Below are 18,419 nucleotides of genomic sequence, written 5' to 3' on the forward strand. Positions count from 1 at the left end.
TGTAATTTATCCTGTCAGTCCATGCATGCCCTATAGTGCTGGCATCACTCACTAATGTGTCTTGGCCCCGGCACTTGCAATAAGTAAAAAGGCTCCAGGAGAGAAATCATAAAAAATAAAATTAGCATAGGTCCTAGATGAGCCAAATACCTTCTGAGAGGCTACGGATGGGTCTGTGAGAGGTGGGAGGGAGCCTTTTGTCCTTCATATACTCTGCAGTACAAATAATCGAAAGTACTCCATGAGAAACACATTCTGAGTATTACAAGTAACAGCGCCACTTTGCATGGGCTATTTTAATTCAGCATGAAGTATCCCTGGTTAATTAAACGTGAAGTTAAACAAAGCCCTGGCTGGGATGATTTAGTTGGGGATTGGTCCTGCTTTGATCAGGGGGTGGGACTAGATGACCTCCTGAGGTCCTTTCCAACCCTGTGATTCTATGATTTGATGATTCCTGCATACGGCGGTAGGAGCGGATGAGTATTAGTCTTTATCAGCTCTTTTGAATTGCAAACTGCCTGATTCTCCATACATGCAAATGCTGGTGCCCTCTAGTCTCCCTGTGGTGGGACCTTCCGTCTTTAGCGGATGGTGTCAGAGACTGGGCTGTGGGCAGTCGTTCCCATTGGTTGGAGCCAGAGTCAGCTCTAGTGATAGGAGCTGGAGTCAGAGCCAGAGTAAGAAGCCAGGAATCGGTGCCAAGGACCAGGACTGGGCTACCTGGAGTGAAGCAAGGCTGGAGCCAAGGAAGGAGCAGGGCTGGAGCAAGGCTGGGAACAAGGAGCTATTACAGCCATGGACAAATGCTTTGAGCATCTGTGTGCATTGAGCAGCCGCTGACCTGCTGCTATGGCTGGGCTTAGGAGACAGTTTGATGATTCTTCGCACCAATCAGGCAATGTAGCCAATCAGGCAGCCTGCTTCAGGCCAGCAATGCTCATTAGGTTGCCCAGAACCTGGCTTTGCTGCAGGCCCTGATTCCTGGCAGATGGTGCAGATGAGCTTCAAAGATCAGCTGTATGCTGGGTGTTGAGGACTTTGACCAGTCGCTAGGTATTGCACAGTATAAAATCCCCAGATGGATGGTTGTAACATCTGACACTCTGAAGACCTCTGGCTCATGGGATCTCCCCTTCATTTCCTGCTTGATGAATTATTCAGAAAGGATTCCCATTTCTTGGCAGCTACCAGTGTAAATATCCCCTAGTGAGAACTAAAGCAATGCAGTTGTTTCCTTGTTGGGAGCTCCATCTTCCTTGGGAGCTGACATGAAATCTCAGCGTGCCTGGATTTTAGATAGGGGCCCAGATCTCCAGGTCTGGATGAGCTCTGAGCTGCCTTTCCATTCTCCCAATTCTGGAGTCAGTCAGGAACTGAAACAGCCCTGAGCTTAACCTAGAGCAGTTTAAGGGCTGCTCTAAATTACTTTGGCTAGATTGGCTTCCCAAGGATCACTTATCTGGCTGAGGATCACTGGGGTGTATCGTGCTCTGGATGTGCCCCCTTCTATGCCTAGGCCTGAATGAGGTGCAGTAAACCCAGCCCAGCAATCTAGCTTTACAGTACTCAGGGATTCCCCCTGCAGGAGGGGACTGCCCTGTTGTCCATTTCAGGGCAGCTCTGTGTTCCCTCAGTGTCACCAGAAGTGGGGTTGGGGGGCCAGGATGTTACCCACTCTCTCAAATACTTCCCAGAGAGGAGGAGAAGCCCTTTTTCTCTCCAGTGGGATGGTGTTTCTGTTACGGGGGATATGAGACCAGGGTGCTGATTAGGGCTAGTTGGGAATTTTTTGATGAAACATTTTTTTCACTGAAAGATGCTGATTAGTCAATGAAATGCAGATTTCATTTGTCAAAATGCCTGACTCTGAAAAAGGTTTAGGAAGAAAACATTTTTCGGTTGTTGAAACATCCTGTTTTGAGATTGTTGAACCAAAAAGTTTTGGGGGGGGGGTTATTTGAAACTTTTCATTTCAAAATGTAATTAAATTTACACTAAAAAAAGAAATCAGCTTAAAAGTGAAACAAAATATGTCGATTGACCCTAACCAATTTTGGGGGGCAGTTTTTGGTTTGCAACAATTTTTGGTGCTTGAATTTTTTTGTAAGAGGAGACGCCAAACCCTTATCTCTGAAGTTACATTCTGCTCCCTCTGGAACTTCTCTTTGATGGATGTGAAATACTGGGAGAAGATTTTCTTACTCTCCATCCTGAACTAACTCATGTGCCATTTTGCTGCATGCTGTTGAACGGCGGCTGCATTTTCGTCCAGAGGTGGCTGCTTTTCAGCGGTGGCCCAAGTGATCTCTGAGTGGAGAATGCAGGGAGAATGTCAGAGCTGCGTATTTACACGCTGATCCCAGAGGAGAACTGTGCTTGTGGTTTGTAAAGTCTGAGCACCAGGGATCCTAGGATGAGAGGTATCATATAAGTATTCCTCATCCGTACTATTCAAGCTTTGAGCAGGGGGTTGGACTAGATGACCTCCTGAGGTCCCTTCCAACCCAGATATTCTATGATAAGGTGGCAACGTAAGATTGACAGGCGCTCACATCCCTCTCTGTGATTACTACCTGTTATCACCAATGAATGATTTGTACTCTCTTTTTAACCATTTATTAGGCTTTAGCTACTAGACATGTATTATTGCCTATTACCAAATTCTATCCTAATCAGGCTAAGGGTTACGTCTAGCCACCTGACCAGAGTTCTCATGTGCCCATCACCATAGTATCGGGGCACCACACTAGAGGCTGGGTGCCAGTGTCCTGGAGGCAGTGGGGAAGACCTTTCTGGGAAAGATCCTGCACTCTCTGGGAAAAATGTATAGCCACAAAGAAGCTCTGATTTGTATCCTTTTTTATTCCAAATCTGCTCTTTTCCCCCTCAATCCAGGGCAAGAATGGCTCACCCGGCATCCCAGGGGAAGCTGGTCTTGCAGGTAACCCAGTAAGTACCACAGCCATGGACACCCACAGCGAGCCAGAGATGTTGAGACAGTTATGGCGGTAATTTCTAACCCAGCACGGAGAGAAGAGTTACATGTCGCATCCTTAAAAATGTATTAAAACCTGCCCAGTGGACGGCCTCTCAGAGGGGCCATGTGCAGCCCCACAGAGTGTAACATGGAGGCTGAGGGGCCCGGAGGAGCTGGCAGTAGCCTCTGCAGAGAGGGAGGAGTAGCATTAAAGCAACTCACCTGAGGTGTTCTGGAAATCAGCAGGCAACAATTTAAAGCAAGGTCACAGAAGGGGACGGACCTCGCAGGTGCCACTTTGAATGTGAGACTAGCCTGCGAGCGTTGAGGTGCAAGAACGCCACTGAGGAGGCTTTTCTTTGTTCTGTTCCCCAAAGTTGCTCTGGGGCTCAGCAGTTAGTTATAGTAAACCATTGCGCTCAGTCCCTGTCATGAAGTGCAGGCCAGTTCCCCGTATGGTCACTGCGGCTCCTCTATCCAAACAGTATGACTCACTAGGGTTTCAGGTTCAGACAAAAGCCAAGGGTGTAACCAGCAGGAGTCAGGACCTCCCCCTCAGTTCAGTGATGTTTCCTTTGTCTTTCAAGCGTTGTAGCTTCCATGAGTAGAGATGAGGGGAGAGACATAATTTGTGGTGTGTGTGTTCTCTATTCTTATACCATTCTCCCCTCTTTGAGGATTATCTCCAGCTGGGGTTCAGCTGTTTCCATTGACAATATGTAAAGTTCTCACTCACACTCCTCTTCCTGACAAAGAATGGCTGTTCAACTAGGTGATAGTCCCCTAACTTTGTCAATACCTGGCTGGGGTGCCTGTGTGTCTTTTGTATCTGAAGAACTGGTTTGGGACTGTCTTTCTAAACTTAGTAATGCCATACAGTAGAATCTTAACTTTACAGACATTGTTACCACACATATTTTACCGTGACAATAATGTTCAGCAGATTATGAGTTTTCAAATGATACCTCACAAGACATGCTTTGTACAAAGTTTATCATGGTCTTGTGAAAAGGGTGAACATAGTACAGACTGTCACAAGGTCCATCAATGGCTATTAGCAAAGATGGTCAGGGATGCAACCCCATGTTCTGGATATCCCTAAACCTCTGAATGCCAGAAGTTGGGACTGGATGATTCAATAACTGCCCTGTTATAAGGCATAGTTTATTTCCAGTTCTCCAGGAACTCAAACTAATGTCCTTAGCAGTACACTGTGCAGTGACAAAACTAGAGTTTTGGGACTTGGTTTTAAGAAGAAACAGGAGGGGAAGATGAGGTAAATGAAGGCTTTTCAGAAAAGGCGATGGGGGAAGGAGCTGCTGGTGTTTATGTTTCATTTTGTTTTCTAAGGGTCCAAAAGGAAACAAAGGAGAAAATGGCAGCCCGGGACTTCCTGGCTTCACTGGGCCCCGAGGCCCTCCAGTAAGTATCTGTTTGGTGATGCAAAGCAGTTGTTATTCACCCACTGCCCGGTTTTGACTCTTGAACCTGGAGGAAGGAAAGACAAAATGTCCCTTTGTCAAGAACACATGTGAGAGCCTTGTGTATCCAGATAATTCCCAAATATCCCTCTCTCTATTCCAAGGGGCCCAGTGTATTATTTCCAAAGAGAACTATATTCTTTTCCATAGCTTACAGAAGGAGGAGAATCTCATTTGTAGCAAGGACACCTATCATAAGGCCCTGTAGATGGATGTGGCATTCATGAAGGGGCGGTTCGAATGTTTTGCACAGCGTGAGTTTGGGGTAGTCGCATTACTCACTAGAGCATTCTCCATGGGCCACGGGTATTACAGAAGAGTACATCAAGAATGTGTTAGGGTGATTAACAATATTCAAACTAATTCTTATATTCCTTTACCTAAGGCTAAAGTCCCTAGTTACCTTGAGACCGGCTGACTAAGGCTCAGCAATAGAGGTACATTGCAACTCATCCTTAAAAATATCTCCCAAAGTTATCTAACACCTGTTCTAGCAATAAAAATATCACAACCTTAAAATCCAGTGTCTTGGGCCCTTCCAGGTCTAGAGGCAAATGTCTGATCCCATTGAGAAGCTGGGAATCTCCCTTTCCCAGTTAGTTAATGTTTTTGTTTCCAACCCTGCAGTGACACAAGGTAACAGGCTTTAATGACACTAGTGCAGGACTGAATCTTCCCTAGCCTGAGACTTAAGCTGGAGTCATTTTTTAGTGGAAAGTAAGAGAAGGAAGAAACATTTTCCCTTGCAAGTTTGCATTATATTGTTTAAAAAAATAAATAAAGTGGCTGTTAAAAGCTGCTATGGAGTTCGGGAATGTTGGAATAAGTCCCAGGTTTGGTTTGGTTGGCGGGTGATGTGACCCTCGGCATGTGATCAGTTGCACTGTTATGTAAGAAATATACCACATGCCTGTGCAACTGATTACGTGTGCTTCCAGTTCATCAGTGGTATGTCAATTACACACACACCACACACAAACACACTACAAATATAATCTGGGGCCGGGGGGGGGGGGGGGGGGGGTTCAAGGGTTGGTTGTAGGTCTACACATAATCTGACCTATGGATGTTACAGACAAGTACTTTTCCAGTTCTATTCGGTGTGAGAGAATGTGCTCAGAATTTAGCAATGGCCGGTGTTATGCTGGTGTTGCCTTTTCAATCCTGTGCATCAGTGCTGCAGTAGTAGATCCCACAGAGAACGCTGAAATAGAGAAATGATCATGCTTTTTTTATTCTAATATGGTATATACAGAAGAGAAGAGAGTGGTAAATGGAGAGTGCTTTATTGAAAACTAACCGAGAATTCAGGAAACTAGCGCAAGAAAACATATGAGAGGCTGTTGAAACATTCAGAATCAAAGTGAACTGTGTGGCACCGAAAGCCAGAAACCTCTGTTAACAGTACATCCATCTCAATGCTTGCCCTGTAGGAATGACTGACTGTTTCTCTACACTTAGGAACGTTCACATAGTATGCAGTATATTTGGAGGTACACTTTGGCCATAGGAACTCTCTTTTGTTAGTATTGACTCATCTCAGTCCTGACTCACCAACCTGCAACATGACACTTGGCGACAGTATCAGAAATCCAAGGATAAATGATCGACAACATTTTCTGCTTGACTCAACATTATCTATTCCAAATAGTGCAAGTGAAACCACCTCACTTCTGAGATAAGAATCAGGACTGGGCGTTTGTGTCTGACTTCAGACTGCTCACGTTGTTGTGATATTGTCAGTGTTGTGTGTTATGTACTTTCTTTATGTCTCTTAGGGAGACTCGGGAGAGAAGGGGCCCCCAGGAAAAGAGGTGAGTTCTGTTCCCAGCTGGTTCAGAGCACGGATGGTGTCTAGGTTCAATGGTAGTCTCAGGCATGCTTACTGGGGTTGCATTATTTTGTTCTTGAGTTACTGGTTTGAAAACATTAAATAAATCTAGAGCACCCAGGGAATTGTGGCGTATACAGGACTTCATTTTCCTGAGGGCCTGGGAGGCATCACAAGGGGAAGCATCCTGTCATTAACTCCGTCCATGAATAGCTCTTGCATACTCATGTCTATTATTTCATTTCAGGGCGCTGCCGGGAAACCAGGCAACCATGGACCCAAAGGAGACAGGGTGTGTTGAGAAGTGTTATTAGCATTACTTTACTGAACTAAAATAATTAAAAAAAAATGGATGGTTGTGGCCCAAGTGCAGCCTATTGGCTAAGTGCAGCCCACAGAGGTCTACAGTGCTGCCCCCAGAGGTCTACAGTGCTGCCCCAGGCCACCCCACCGTTAGTCCTTCTACATCAGTAACACTTTGTAACGTACCCGAAGCTTCACTCAGTATATTTGCCCATGTCTGTGGTCCGAGGTGCTCCACTATGCTCAGTAACCACGCTGTGTTTCATTAGGCTGGGGAAGAAGGGACATGTTCTTCTCTATTGATATGCTGGTTTTGTTTCATAGGGAGATCCTGGCATCAAAGGTGACAAAGGCCCAGAGGGAGAGAAAGGCCTGCCTGGGGATCCTGGCATACCTGGCCATAAAGGCCACACTGGATTGATGGGTCCCCAAGGACCACCAGGAGACAGTGGGCAAGCTGGACCTCCAGGGCCCCCAGGACAGCCAGGCTTCCCTGGGCCCAGGGTAAGAGTGGCAGCCGTGTGCTTCCAAAGAGTCTTATAGAAACACTCCCTTGATGACATGAGAACAGCCCGACATTATTGCCTAGCTGCCTGTGAGGTGCCTCAGTTTATCCTGTAATGCTATCAACACGTGCTTCCGATGTTATGTACACATGCAACGCAAGTACGGCATGATTACCTGACGCTGCTCTGAATCCACTGCACTCAAAGAAGAGATGCTGCATCTCCTGGGTGGGGATGTCTCCCACTAAACAATTTTTGAATTAAATGGCTGTCATCAACCGTAGAATTTTGCAGTTGAGGCATGAAACTGAGATCTTGGACAACTGAGGTCATTAAAATTCCCATGGTATTTTTTGCAAAAATAGAGGGAGTTAATTCAGGGGGTGTTGGCAAATGTCAGTTGGGAAAGCAAATTTTGCTGGCCTAAAGCTCCTGCTGTGAGATGGATATGATCTCTTTCACTTCCTATACTAAAATGCTGCATAGCATCGCTGTGTGGTGTTAACAGGTGCCCTGTTCCACCCCAGAGGTGGATGCATTATATTGGCAAGTGGAGTGATTAGTTTCTGGTAAAAGCTCTTTAGGATCCTTCAGGTTGAAATTTGGTGTATAAATATAAGATATTGTCAGACAGGAAAATGCACATGGAACTCTGGTCCGCCAGCTTTTATTTAAACAATGAGTTCAGTAGGATTAACAGAGTAGATATTTACACTAAGTAAGATAAAAATAAATGAAGAATATCAAACCTCATGCATCAGCACCCCTTCATAGGATCCCAGAGCTCGGGCTCTAGCCCAAGCCTGAACATCCACACTGCAATCTTACAGCCCCATAGCCGAAGCCCCGTGAACCTGAGTCACTTGACATGGGCCAGCCATGGATGTTTAATTGCATTGTAGACATATCCTGATGTGTCTAGAGTCAGGAAGAAACTCCCTACATAAGCTTGTTACATCCTAATTGTCCACACAGGACTTTACACCTTCCTCTGGTGGTGGCCAGTCTCAGAGCGAGGTATGTATGCGGGCCTACCAATTTACCCTAACTGTGAGCTCAACTGTAAGGAATGGAAGTTCATGAGCTGTCAGAATAACTTATAAAAACGGATGTTGATGGAAAAAGGTGTGAAAGTCCAAACCAAAAGGCCTAGTGATCTAACTCAAGGACTATGTTAAGATCATGCCTGGTAAACAAGAACAGAGTGAGATTGAAAATCAGTGAACCAAAATTGGTATGTGGAATATTAGACCTAATTAATGGACAAAATAATGAGGGGATATGGGCTATTCTGCCCATCACTCCCTTTTTGGGTTCTTAAAGAACGGCTTTTGGAGAAAAATTAGCTACTAGAATGAACTTCACCATTGTGGCTGCCAACCCGCTCCCCCCACTATCTTCTGGAACCCCAGACCAGACCACCTGCATCCAAATCCTGAAAGATGTCCTGACCAAACCAGGCCAGAGAGAGGGACCCAGAGGACAGCTTTGGCTAAATCCCAAATATAACTTGTGATGTGAGACTTCATCTCACACCCTAATGTGTGCTTTTCCTTCCCTAACTTATTTTTTCTCTTTCCTATCTCTCGCTGCCTTTTCCTTCTGTCTAATAAGAGTCTGGCCTAGCTGGCCAAGACGATATTGTTTGCAGCACTGCTGTAAGCCCCGTCACCAGAAAGAGGCAGCTAAAGCAATGTCCTAAACAGCCTGATGCAGGTACAAATTTTTCGGGTCTTGGCATGGCTGAGAAGACCGTGTGCTGTGCCTGTGTTTCTTTCCAGAAGTGAGATTGCAAGTGAAAATCAACATCTGCTAAAGGGAGCAAGGGATGTTGTTAAAATGAAAGCCTGACTTAATTCTTTACATTTCAAATGCTGAAACTGTTTTTCCTTCTTCTTCTGTATCTTTAATAAAAGGTGAAAAGGATTTTAAATGGTGTATTTACCATGGTAATAAGCAGGCTTGAGCTGTCTGTATATCAAGCCACAAACCTTGTTTAACGCTGTTTAATATTGAACAGTGTCTGGGTTATGGTAACACCTTTGGCCCATATATTCCATCTAAATACAACAGAGGATACTGGACTACAGGGACCCTCGATATATTCCTGGATATATCATTGGAACCAGCTCATGAAAATTCATGAGAACATATTATATTTGAATAAATTGTTCTGTGTAACAAAAAGAACACTCTACTAATCTAAAGTGCCTGTGGGCACCGTATTTAGAAGGGTGACGACAAATATTTGATGAACTAAATGTTTTGAGAGATTAATTCTGCCTCGAGGCTTTTACCTCATAAGTACTGAAAGTGATAGAGTCCCTCACGTAAAGAACGGGTAAATTTTAGACAAAGCACATTGTTGCCCAGCCACATGGAAGACACATGATGAAATATAGTAATGAGTTATGAATAATTAAAGCAATTAAAAGCAATGAATTTTAATAAAAAAAAAGCCCTAAGAAAACAATCCGCAATTCCTTTTCAGGGCTTAGGAAGTGATCTCTACATTTTGAAAAATATTTTCTGAATCCATCAGCATGAGGCATTCTAAAAGTATGGTGATTATAATGAGGTCATTTCTATTGATACGGATGGGCAAAGTCTTTACATTATGCTAAACCTGCGGCTGGAGATAGGCAGCAAAGGGACCAAATAGTCCATATTTGGGCAAGCATGTTTTTATTAAAAAATTGTAATAACATGAAATATTTTAATTTAAAAAAATGTTTAATGGGTGCTACAATCAATAATGAAGAATAAGAACTGGGGTTTCAGAAGCTTTTTATAAAACTGATGTACAGCACAGATTATACAATGTTGTGCCCTGAAATGCACCCACTTCTGGTGCAATGCAACAGCCGTTGAACAGCACACTTCACCAGCACAAAAGAGCTGGGGACAGGAAGTGAAAAAGACTGCTGCTGCTGTGGGGAATTTAGGCAGGTAGTACATAGTTACTCACGCTGTACAATTTAGAAATCGCTTTCAAGTTTCATCTGGCCAGAAATCAAAAAGGCATGGAAGCCAGGAAGAAACTGTGACTTGCTTTCTGGGTGGAGTTTCATGTGAACATTCTAACTAGTTCCATTCCATGTGTGGCCAGGATGCTAAACTATCATTCCGTGTTAATGTTTATAACACACAAATCTAGATACTGTGTTTGATTGCCCCCTTGGGTACGGGAGGGTCGCACACGGCACACACCTTTGGGGCAGCTCCTTCTCCAGGAAGAGTCCCATTTAGGAAGGTGGCAGTATTTTCACGATGGTCTTCCTGTGGGACCCACTAGGGGAAGGCAGTTTTAATCTCCACCTGATGCTCCTGGTGGTGGATGTTGTCCTGGAGATGCATTGAACCAAGAAATGCAGTCCTGGGCTTCCCAGCAGGGTGGGAATTGTAGGCAGGTTGTGCCACTGTGAGCTTCCCTTTCTGCAGGCAGATTCTTCAGCACGGGCCACTCAAGCCCACTGTTGCTTCTCCAATAACCCCCAGGTGAAGGGTGTTGTTTGCCGTTCTTGCTGTGACTATCACCACGCTCTCACTCTTCTCCCTAGGGGGACTCTCCATCACTGGAGACCCTGAGAAGACTCATCCAAGAGGAGTTAGGAAAGCAGCTAGATGGTAAGTGTCGGTACCTGGCAAGCCACAGAAACGTCAGAGGTTCCAGAAGATGCTTTGTACAGCCGACAAGCATGTGATTTGTGTCCCCACCTTTCCCAGCTGTTAAAGGGCAACTTAGAGATGGGAGCAACTTGGGAAAAGGAGGCGTGGGAAGTGAAATGGCCTTGACCGGCATTCTTCTAGTTGCTGTTATTGAAGGTGCTCGTGTTAGTAAAAGGTCTTTCTCCCTCACAGCCCATGTTCTCCTTCTGTCCCATTGGGCACAAAGCCTGTGCTTACCACATCACAGCCCGTTGCCAGGGAAATTACCATGATGTCACAAACCCAGCATTGTGACTTCACTGCGGGATCATGTGGGGAGAGAAGGTGGGTCGGGAGGGAGCAGCAAAATTATTTTGGGGGCCAATTCCTGGAAGAAAGCACAGAGGCTGTGTGAAAAGGCTGTGGGCTCAGACTAATGTGCCGGCGGCATCCAGAACACAACTGGATGGGAGAAGAAACAGCAGATGCAGCCTGCTGTGTATATGAACTGAGTGTTCATGCAGTGTATATGAACTGAGGGCAGAACTATGGCCCATGCCGTGGCCACTCCCCCAACCTGCCCACAAACCTCCACCATGCTCCAGCACGGAGGGTCGCTGCAAAGCTTGGCTCCATGCCTCACAATGGAATGAAGAGTCCCATTGCATGGACTCTCTCCTGTCTGCCCTCCCCACAAACCCTGGAGCAGGGGGAACAGGGCATTTTTTTTCTGCATTTTGCTCCATTCAGTGCCAGTGGGCAGGATTTGCCTCCATGTTAGTTAATGGTCACAGTGAAAGGAAAAGATTCCGTTAATCTTGTACATGCTTTAACACTTCTAGTGGTTTAAAAGACTTCCCTGGTGTGAAAGTCCCTTCTGTTCGGGATCAGCTAATGGAAGCCTGAGCTCCAACCTGCCCTTCCCTCCTGTGAGAGCTTTTTGTCAGGAGTTTAGTATGTTTGGGGGGGCTCCTGAGGCCTGGACTCTGGCAGCTGCCATCCCAGTGTGTGCTGGGAAAACAGGAGAAAGTGCGGACACTGGGAAATGGCACAGTCACACTTCTGTTTGCTCAGCCCTTTAGTCAGGGCCAAGGTGCCTGTGTCGGGCGTGGCTGCCCCAGAAAGAAAAGAAATCCCCTTTCCCTAGAATGAACCATGTAACCTGCCTTATCTCACATTCCATGATAGGACACTAGTAACGGGCTCTTCCTTTCGGTGGGGAAATGATCACAGTGCTACTAATGCCGGCCAGGTAACAATGCAGCTGAAGGAAAGGAAATCACCAGTCCTAGAAGACAGTAGGACAAGGAGCCATGTGGTGGGGGAGAGGAAGGAAAAGTCTGAGAGAGAGATTCAGAAAAAGTTCTTAACTGCAGGAGCAACAGAGTAGTAGGTTAAACTGGTCTAGGGTGTCGGGGAGGCACTGTCATGGCTGGTGCTGAAGAACTGTGTGGGGAAGGCAGGGTGAGTAGTGTGTTAAGCGCTAAGAGTTGGGCTGAGAAAACGCGATCTTTTGTTGGCTCTATTGCCTGTGATCCCTTGGCTCTCTGTCTTGCAGAGCAGTGACTTTCTAACCTAACAAAACCACCTCTGTCTGTCCTCAGCAAAACTAGCCTACCTCATGGCTCAGATGCAGCCAGCACACGTTAAAGCACCCCAAGGCAGGCCAGGGCCTCCAGGGCCTCCCGGTAAGGAAGGGCTCCCAGGAAGACCTGGCCCTCCAGGAGAGCCTGGCCGACCTGGACAGACAGGGTCTGAAGGGCCATCAGGACCAGTGGGTCCAAAAGGTGAGTGAATCATAGAGCATATCGGGGGAGCCTGAATGCTAAGTACCTGTTCCAAACCCTGTGTGCCCTGTTGTTGTGTGCTCTGAACCCCTGGGGGTTCCCAATGTTCAGTATGTTCACTGCAGCAGGGGCACATGGAGCAGCGAGAGCTGCTTTGTTCTGCTGATTTTAAAAACAGACTTCTTCATTTTCAGTATCCACAGGGGACTCTTTTTACCAACTTTTTTTGCTTCATTTCACTAACTATGATTCTCAGAAATGTTTGGTGTAAAGTATGTCTTGAGTATTTGGACAGAGCCACCCCTCATTTCAGCATCCCAGCCCGGTGTCGCGCTATTGCTTTGGGATGACTCTGCATTGCTCAGAACAACGAAACAGCAGCAGGTCAAGGTGCCTCCGGGAATTTTTTCTGCACAGTTGCTACCCGGGCACTGCATGTTACAACGCCGTGGATTTACATTCCAGCTTGTCCTGCGCTAACTCTCCGCATAACCATGCCCTTAGGTTAGACAAACAATGGCTGGAGCCTGCCAGGGTTCTGCTGGACCCCACTCTGAATCATAGAATCATAGAATATCAGGGTTGGAAGGGACCTCAGGAGGTCATCTAGTCCAACCCCCTGCTCAAAGCAGGACCAATCCCCAACTAAATCATCCCAGCCAGGGCTTTGTCAAGCCTGACCTTAAACACTTCTAAGGAAGGGGATTCCACCACCTCCCTAGGTAACGCATTCCAGTGTTTCACCACCCTCCTAGCGAAAAAAGTTGTTCCTAATATCCAACCTAAAGCTCCCCCACTGCAACTTGAGACCATTACTCCTCGTTCTGTCATCAGCTACCACTGAGAACAATCTAGAGCCATCCTCTCTGGAACCACCTCTCAGGTAGTTGAAAGCAGCTATCAAATCCCTCCCTCATTCTTCTCTTCCGCAGACTAAACAATCCCAGTTCCCTCAGCCTCTCCTCATAAGTCATGTGTTCCAGTCCCCTAATCATTTTTGTTGCCCTTCGCTGGACTCTTTCCAATTTTTCCGCATCCTCTGACCCTCATCCCACCAAACACTTAGGAGCATGAGTAATGTTAACCTTCGGAGTAGTCTCACCGCTGTCAGTGGGACAATCCCCATACTTAAAATGAGGTGTGTGCTTAAGTGCTTTGCTGGAACAGGGCCTGAGCATTTAGCAAATTGCAGAATCAGGCCCTGCATGCATAGCCTGGGATGTAAACGTCATGTTATTGTGACATGACCAGTTTGCACCACAGGCCACACTTTTGTAAAAGTGGCCACCCCCTTCGGGCTCCGTGGTGCCGTTTAGGTCCAATGCACAGAGGAAGGAGGTCATTGGCATGGTTCAGCCTGCTTGTCCATTGCAGCTGGCCTGCTTTACAGCCCTGCTAGATGATGAGCTGGGGGCCAGTGCCCTTCCTTTCCACCTCTCTGCCACACTTCATCTCAGGCAACAGGGCCCCCCCAGAGCACGTGTCAGGAGCAGACCCCCGCCTGCCCAAGGAGAGGAGTGATGAATGTGGCTGACCTTTGCACAGGGCCTTCAAAGAATGCGGCAGAGGCTCCTGGAGCTCTCCGGCCACTCAAGGGCCAGTCACAGTCTGAGCTGGGTAGGCGCTTATCCCAGCAGATATCATATATCAGCTAGGAACTGGGGAGCGAATGTACTCCCACAGCAGCAGCATTCTGCACAGTGTCTCTAAAAGTAATATTTATTTGTATTACAGTGGGGCCTCATGGCTCCAGTCAGGATTGGGGCCCCCTTGTGGCATCTTTTGCTTGTGCAGTTGACACTAACCCATTTCGGTTTTATCCTGCAGGTGAAAGAGGTGTGAAGGGTGAGAGGGGAGATCCTGGTGTTGGTCAGAGGGGTGAAATTGGTCCTCCAGGAATTCCAGGTGGGTTATTTGTTAATACTGCCAGAAGCATTGTGCCTCCTGGAATAGGCTAATTGCCAGCACTCCCAAACTTGGTGACACCAGGAGTGGCGTTGGGAACATGCCAGAAGCCGGAGGGCCACACCTCCTTTGCAGATACTTGTATTGATCCTTTTCTAGCTGAACCAAACCCCCAGATCCAAGCAGCCTCAGACATTGGGAAAGCCCCCAGCCAAACACTGTGGCTTGAGCACACAACCGTGACACTGTCATTGTTGATAGATAAACAGCATTTGCGAGTCGTAATACCAGTCATTGATCAGACCTTCTCATCATGCTGCAGCTGCAAGGAAGAGGCAGCATGGTCTGTGTTTTATGACTCCATGTGCCCCATTTGGCAGCCAGGCCCCACATTGTGCTCCCTGTGTTATAGCAGCTGTGTCCTGAGGTGTGTCTGCTTCTGGTACTGCCAGGTGGGGAAATGTTCAGGGAGGGAAGTGAGCATGTTACCCGGGGTTCTTTCAACCCAAAGCTCTTGGTAACTTTTACTCTGTGCGAGGTGGTGTCAGGAAATAAATCAGGGGAAACACAGCCGTGGGGCCGATAGATGGCTGGCACAAACAGGACAACACAAGAGTGCTTTCGCTTAAAGCTAAACTTTATTTATTCTCAAGCACTTATACACATGTCCGCAAGAGGTTCGTAAAACACCCCCAACCCTTAATAATTACCAAAGCTGAGTGTGGCTCTCGAGTGGCACAGCGGCAGCCCGTCTGCCGCTGGGAAAGACAAGATGCATCCAGAGGGAGAGTCCAGTCCTGAAGAGTCCCACCACCTCAAACTTTTCCCCCTTATTTATACATTAGTAATAGAATGACCTGTCCCTTAAAGCAAACTTGGTAAGTAAGCAGTTTCAAGCGAGAGGTTCCTTCTGATTATTGATTAACCAGGTGTGGGTTTTTCCAGTGTTTGCAGCCTGGAGGCCCCAATAGACATTCCTGGGGCACATCCTGCTCTTCTAAGACCTATGTATCAGCAACTTCAACACAATTCTTATCAGGAAGGATGCGGGGTCAAGCTGCACTTTCCGTGGCACCCAACACCCCCCACCCTCCGCCTTGGTTAAGCTAAGCCTGCTGACTTGGCTAATTTACAGTCTGCTGACTTGGCTGCTTTTAGCAATAAGCCGTAGTGGCTTCAGGCACTTTACTGGTTTGCCAAAGTCTCCCCGTACAGGCATTGCTACGAGTGACGCGGGGAAGTGCCCAGACTGGGCATTGCCTGGAGAGATGGGGCTGAGCCAAACACCTCCACGCTCGGCAGAAGGTCACCTCCAGATCCCAGTGTGGCTGTCAGGCCCCGCTCGTGTGCTGTGGCCTTGCTGAGTCATACCCTGGGAATAATGGTCCTTTGTTTTCATTCCAGGCCTCCCAGGGGAACCTGGCTATGGCAAAGATGGGATGCCAGGAGCACCAGGCCCACAAGGGGAAGCTGGGGTGCCAGGCCTCATGGGCCCACAGGGACCTCCAGGAGCCAGTGGACAGTGCGATCCTTCTCAGTGTGCTTACTATGCAAGTCTGGCCACCCGGCCTGGTAATATCAAAGGGCCATAGGCAGCCCTGGGGACTCTCTCCGGACTGGTTTCTGAAACTTGAATTCAACATGCCTACCAGGAGCTCTTGGATTGTTTCCTAGTTGCGTTTCTTTGTGGGAGGCCTTTGAGATGATCAAAGCCAACGAATGCTGCCGGTCGGTCAGATTATTATTAATTATTATTTTTTTGTTGATGTGAGAAATGAGTTTGGTTTTGTTCTCTCTAACATCAGGGCATATTAAAAAAAATTAAAAATAAGTTTTTACATATAATATCAATACCTAGCATAGCCATTGTGGTTTATACAGAACCCATGTGAGTGCCAAAAGCTCTGTTCAGCTGAGTGAGTTCTTTTCCAGACTTCTAATATGACAATGTCAGTGCACTGTGACTGTGAGCAACAAGCCTTCAGGAGGGGCAAGCTGCTGAAACACATTGGGGGGGAAATGCCATGGGGAGGCTGATGAAGAGCTAGTCTCCAATGCATTCATCTCACAAGGGACAATCAGTTACAGACAACAAGCGCTGGATTTCCCAGAACAGCTGTACTAAATGTAATGTTCTCCTTGCCCATAAAGAACACAAACTTTAATCATAAATAGCCACTTGATAGGCTTTTCTGGGCATGAGCAAGGCTTTGAAAACAAGGCAAGGGAGAGCTGATGATATGAAGAGAGATTCTGTTTCCAGTATAATTGCTTTCCCCATGCCCTGTACATGTTCTTTTGTTCCACTCCAAAAGGCAAAGATTTTATTCCTGGTAACTGGGGTCTGTGCTCATACTGTCAAGGAGATGCCTCTACAAACAGCCAGCAAGTTCGTGCTCCTTGACATCTTGAGCTGGTAGAGTTCTATTCCTGCTCTGCAGTGAGGGCATGGACAACGTCCATTAAAGTTAACATAGTGATCCTCCAGGTATTGGCTGGTATTATGGTTTGTAGAAGGTTGGACTAGGTGATTATCTTGGTCCCTTCTGGCCAGAAAATATAGTATAGAATCATAGAATATTAGGGTTGGAAGAGACCTCAGGAGGTCATCTAGTCCAATCCCCTGCTCAAAGTAGGACCAACACCAACTAAATCATCCTAGCCCAGTGGTTCTCAAAGCCAGTCTGCCGCTTGTTCAGGGAAAGTCCCTGGCACGCCGGACCGGTTTGTTCACCTGCCGCGTCCTCAGGTTCACCCAATCGCGGCTCCCACTGGCTGCGGTTCACTGCTCCAAGCCAATGGGGGCTGTGGGAAGGGCAGCCAGCACGTCCCTTGGCCCGTGCCACTTCCTGCAGTCCCCATTGGCCTAGAGCGGCGAACCGCGGCCAGTGGGAGCCATGATTGGCCGAACCTGCAGACGTGGCAGGTAAACAAACCGGTCCGGCACGCCAGGGGCTTTCCCTAAACAAGCGGCGGACCGGCTTTGAGAACCACTGTCCTAGCCAAGGCTTTGTCAAGCTGGGCCTTAAAAACCTCTAAGGATGGAGATTCCACCACCTCCCTAGGTAACCCAGAATGATCTGCAGGCCACCATTTCTGGTGATCCACAGAGACATGGGCAAAGCAGGGTAGCCTTTTGGAAGGGGAAGTAGACTGGAGTGCTGTCTTCAGTAGAAGTCAATAACACCTGCCCCCCAAATCTCGCTACTAAAACAGTGGGGTCACCTGACTGCAGAAATCGATGTACATATATATAGAGAGAGTAAAGAATTGGGTGGGCCAGGCTGGGTTTTGAGAAGATAGTCACTTCTACAATAGATCCTTCCTCATTCTAAACCCCTGCACACACAGACACACACGGGACAGATTTTCAAATGTGATCAGCATCACCTGGGCCAGATTTTTAGAAAAAATCAGCTCTTGTGAAGGCACTTGAATGAAGTTCCCAGATTTTCAAGGGTGCTCAGCACACAGCCACTCACATTGTTCTCAATGAGGGTGAGGCATTCTCCAGTGCCCTCAATGGTTGCTGGTGAGTGCTGAGCTCTTCTGAAAATCGGGGGAGGTTTTTTTGATGCCTAAATGGAGGAGGTCTCTTGAAAAATCCATCCTTAGAGCACACATTCACCTAACTGCATGTGCTTACAAGTTATTTAAACTGAACAGACGTCAGAAGCTGGGGGCATGGAGCCATCACAGACATATAACCAGCGTGCACTGTACAGACATAACGATTTTGACACATTGGATCCCTTCATTAAACATGAAACAAAAATAACAGATTTAGTACCATGGTAAAAACCTTTCCTCAGTAGACTGCAAGTGTGTCACCCTGTGCAAATAACCAGTGGGTGTCCTTTTGCTTTATAAAGACTAGTAAAAGTGAAAGTATTGTGCAGCGAAGGGTTTGTTGCTTATAAGTATGTCACGAGAGCATATTTATTGATGCATTTCTTCATTGGCCAGCCCTCTGTAGTT

The 18,419-nt window shown here is 46.9% G+C and overlaps 1 protein-coding gene across 1 annotated transcript in view; it reads left to right on the plus strand.

Annotated features, from left to right (window-relative positions):
- Positions 1-17,125, plus strand: part of LOC140906332 (uncharacterized) — a 79,122-nt gene extending 61,997 nt beyond the window's left edge. The window contains exons 30-38 of the mRNA XM_073330057.1: positions 2,899-2,952; positions 4,331-4,402; positions 6,240-6,275; positions 6,540-6,584; positions 6,920-7,099; positions 10,662-10,728; positions 12,354-12,536; positions 14,364-14,441; positions 15,846-17,125. Of these exons, the coding sequence (XP_073186158.1) occupies positions 2,899-2,952; positions 4,331-4,402; positions 6,240-6,275; positions 6,540-6,584; positions 6,920-7,099; positions 10,662-10,728; positions 12,354-12,536; positions 14,364-14,441; positions 15,846-16,033 (903 nt within the window). The 3' untranslated portion in view covers positions 16,034-17,125. The remainder of the gene's footprint in view (positions 1-2,898; positions 2,953-4,330; positions 4,403-6,239; positions 6,276-6,539; positions 6,585-6,919; positions 7,100-10,661; positions 10,729-12,353; positions 12,537-14,363; positions 14,442-15,845) is intronic.
- The last annotated feature ends 1,294 nt before the right edge of the window (positions 17,126-18,419 follow it).

Source organism: Lepidochelys kempii, chromosome 2 (assembly GCF_965140265.1).
Source record: "Lepidochelys kempii isolate rLepKem1 chromosome 2, rLepKem1.hap2, whole genome shotgun sequence".
Lineage (NCBI taxonomy): Eukaryota > Metazoa > Chordata > Testudines > Cheloniidae > Lepidochelys > Lepidochelys kempii.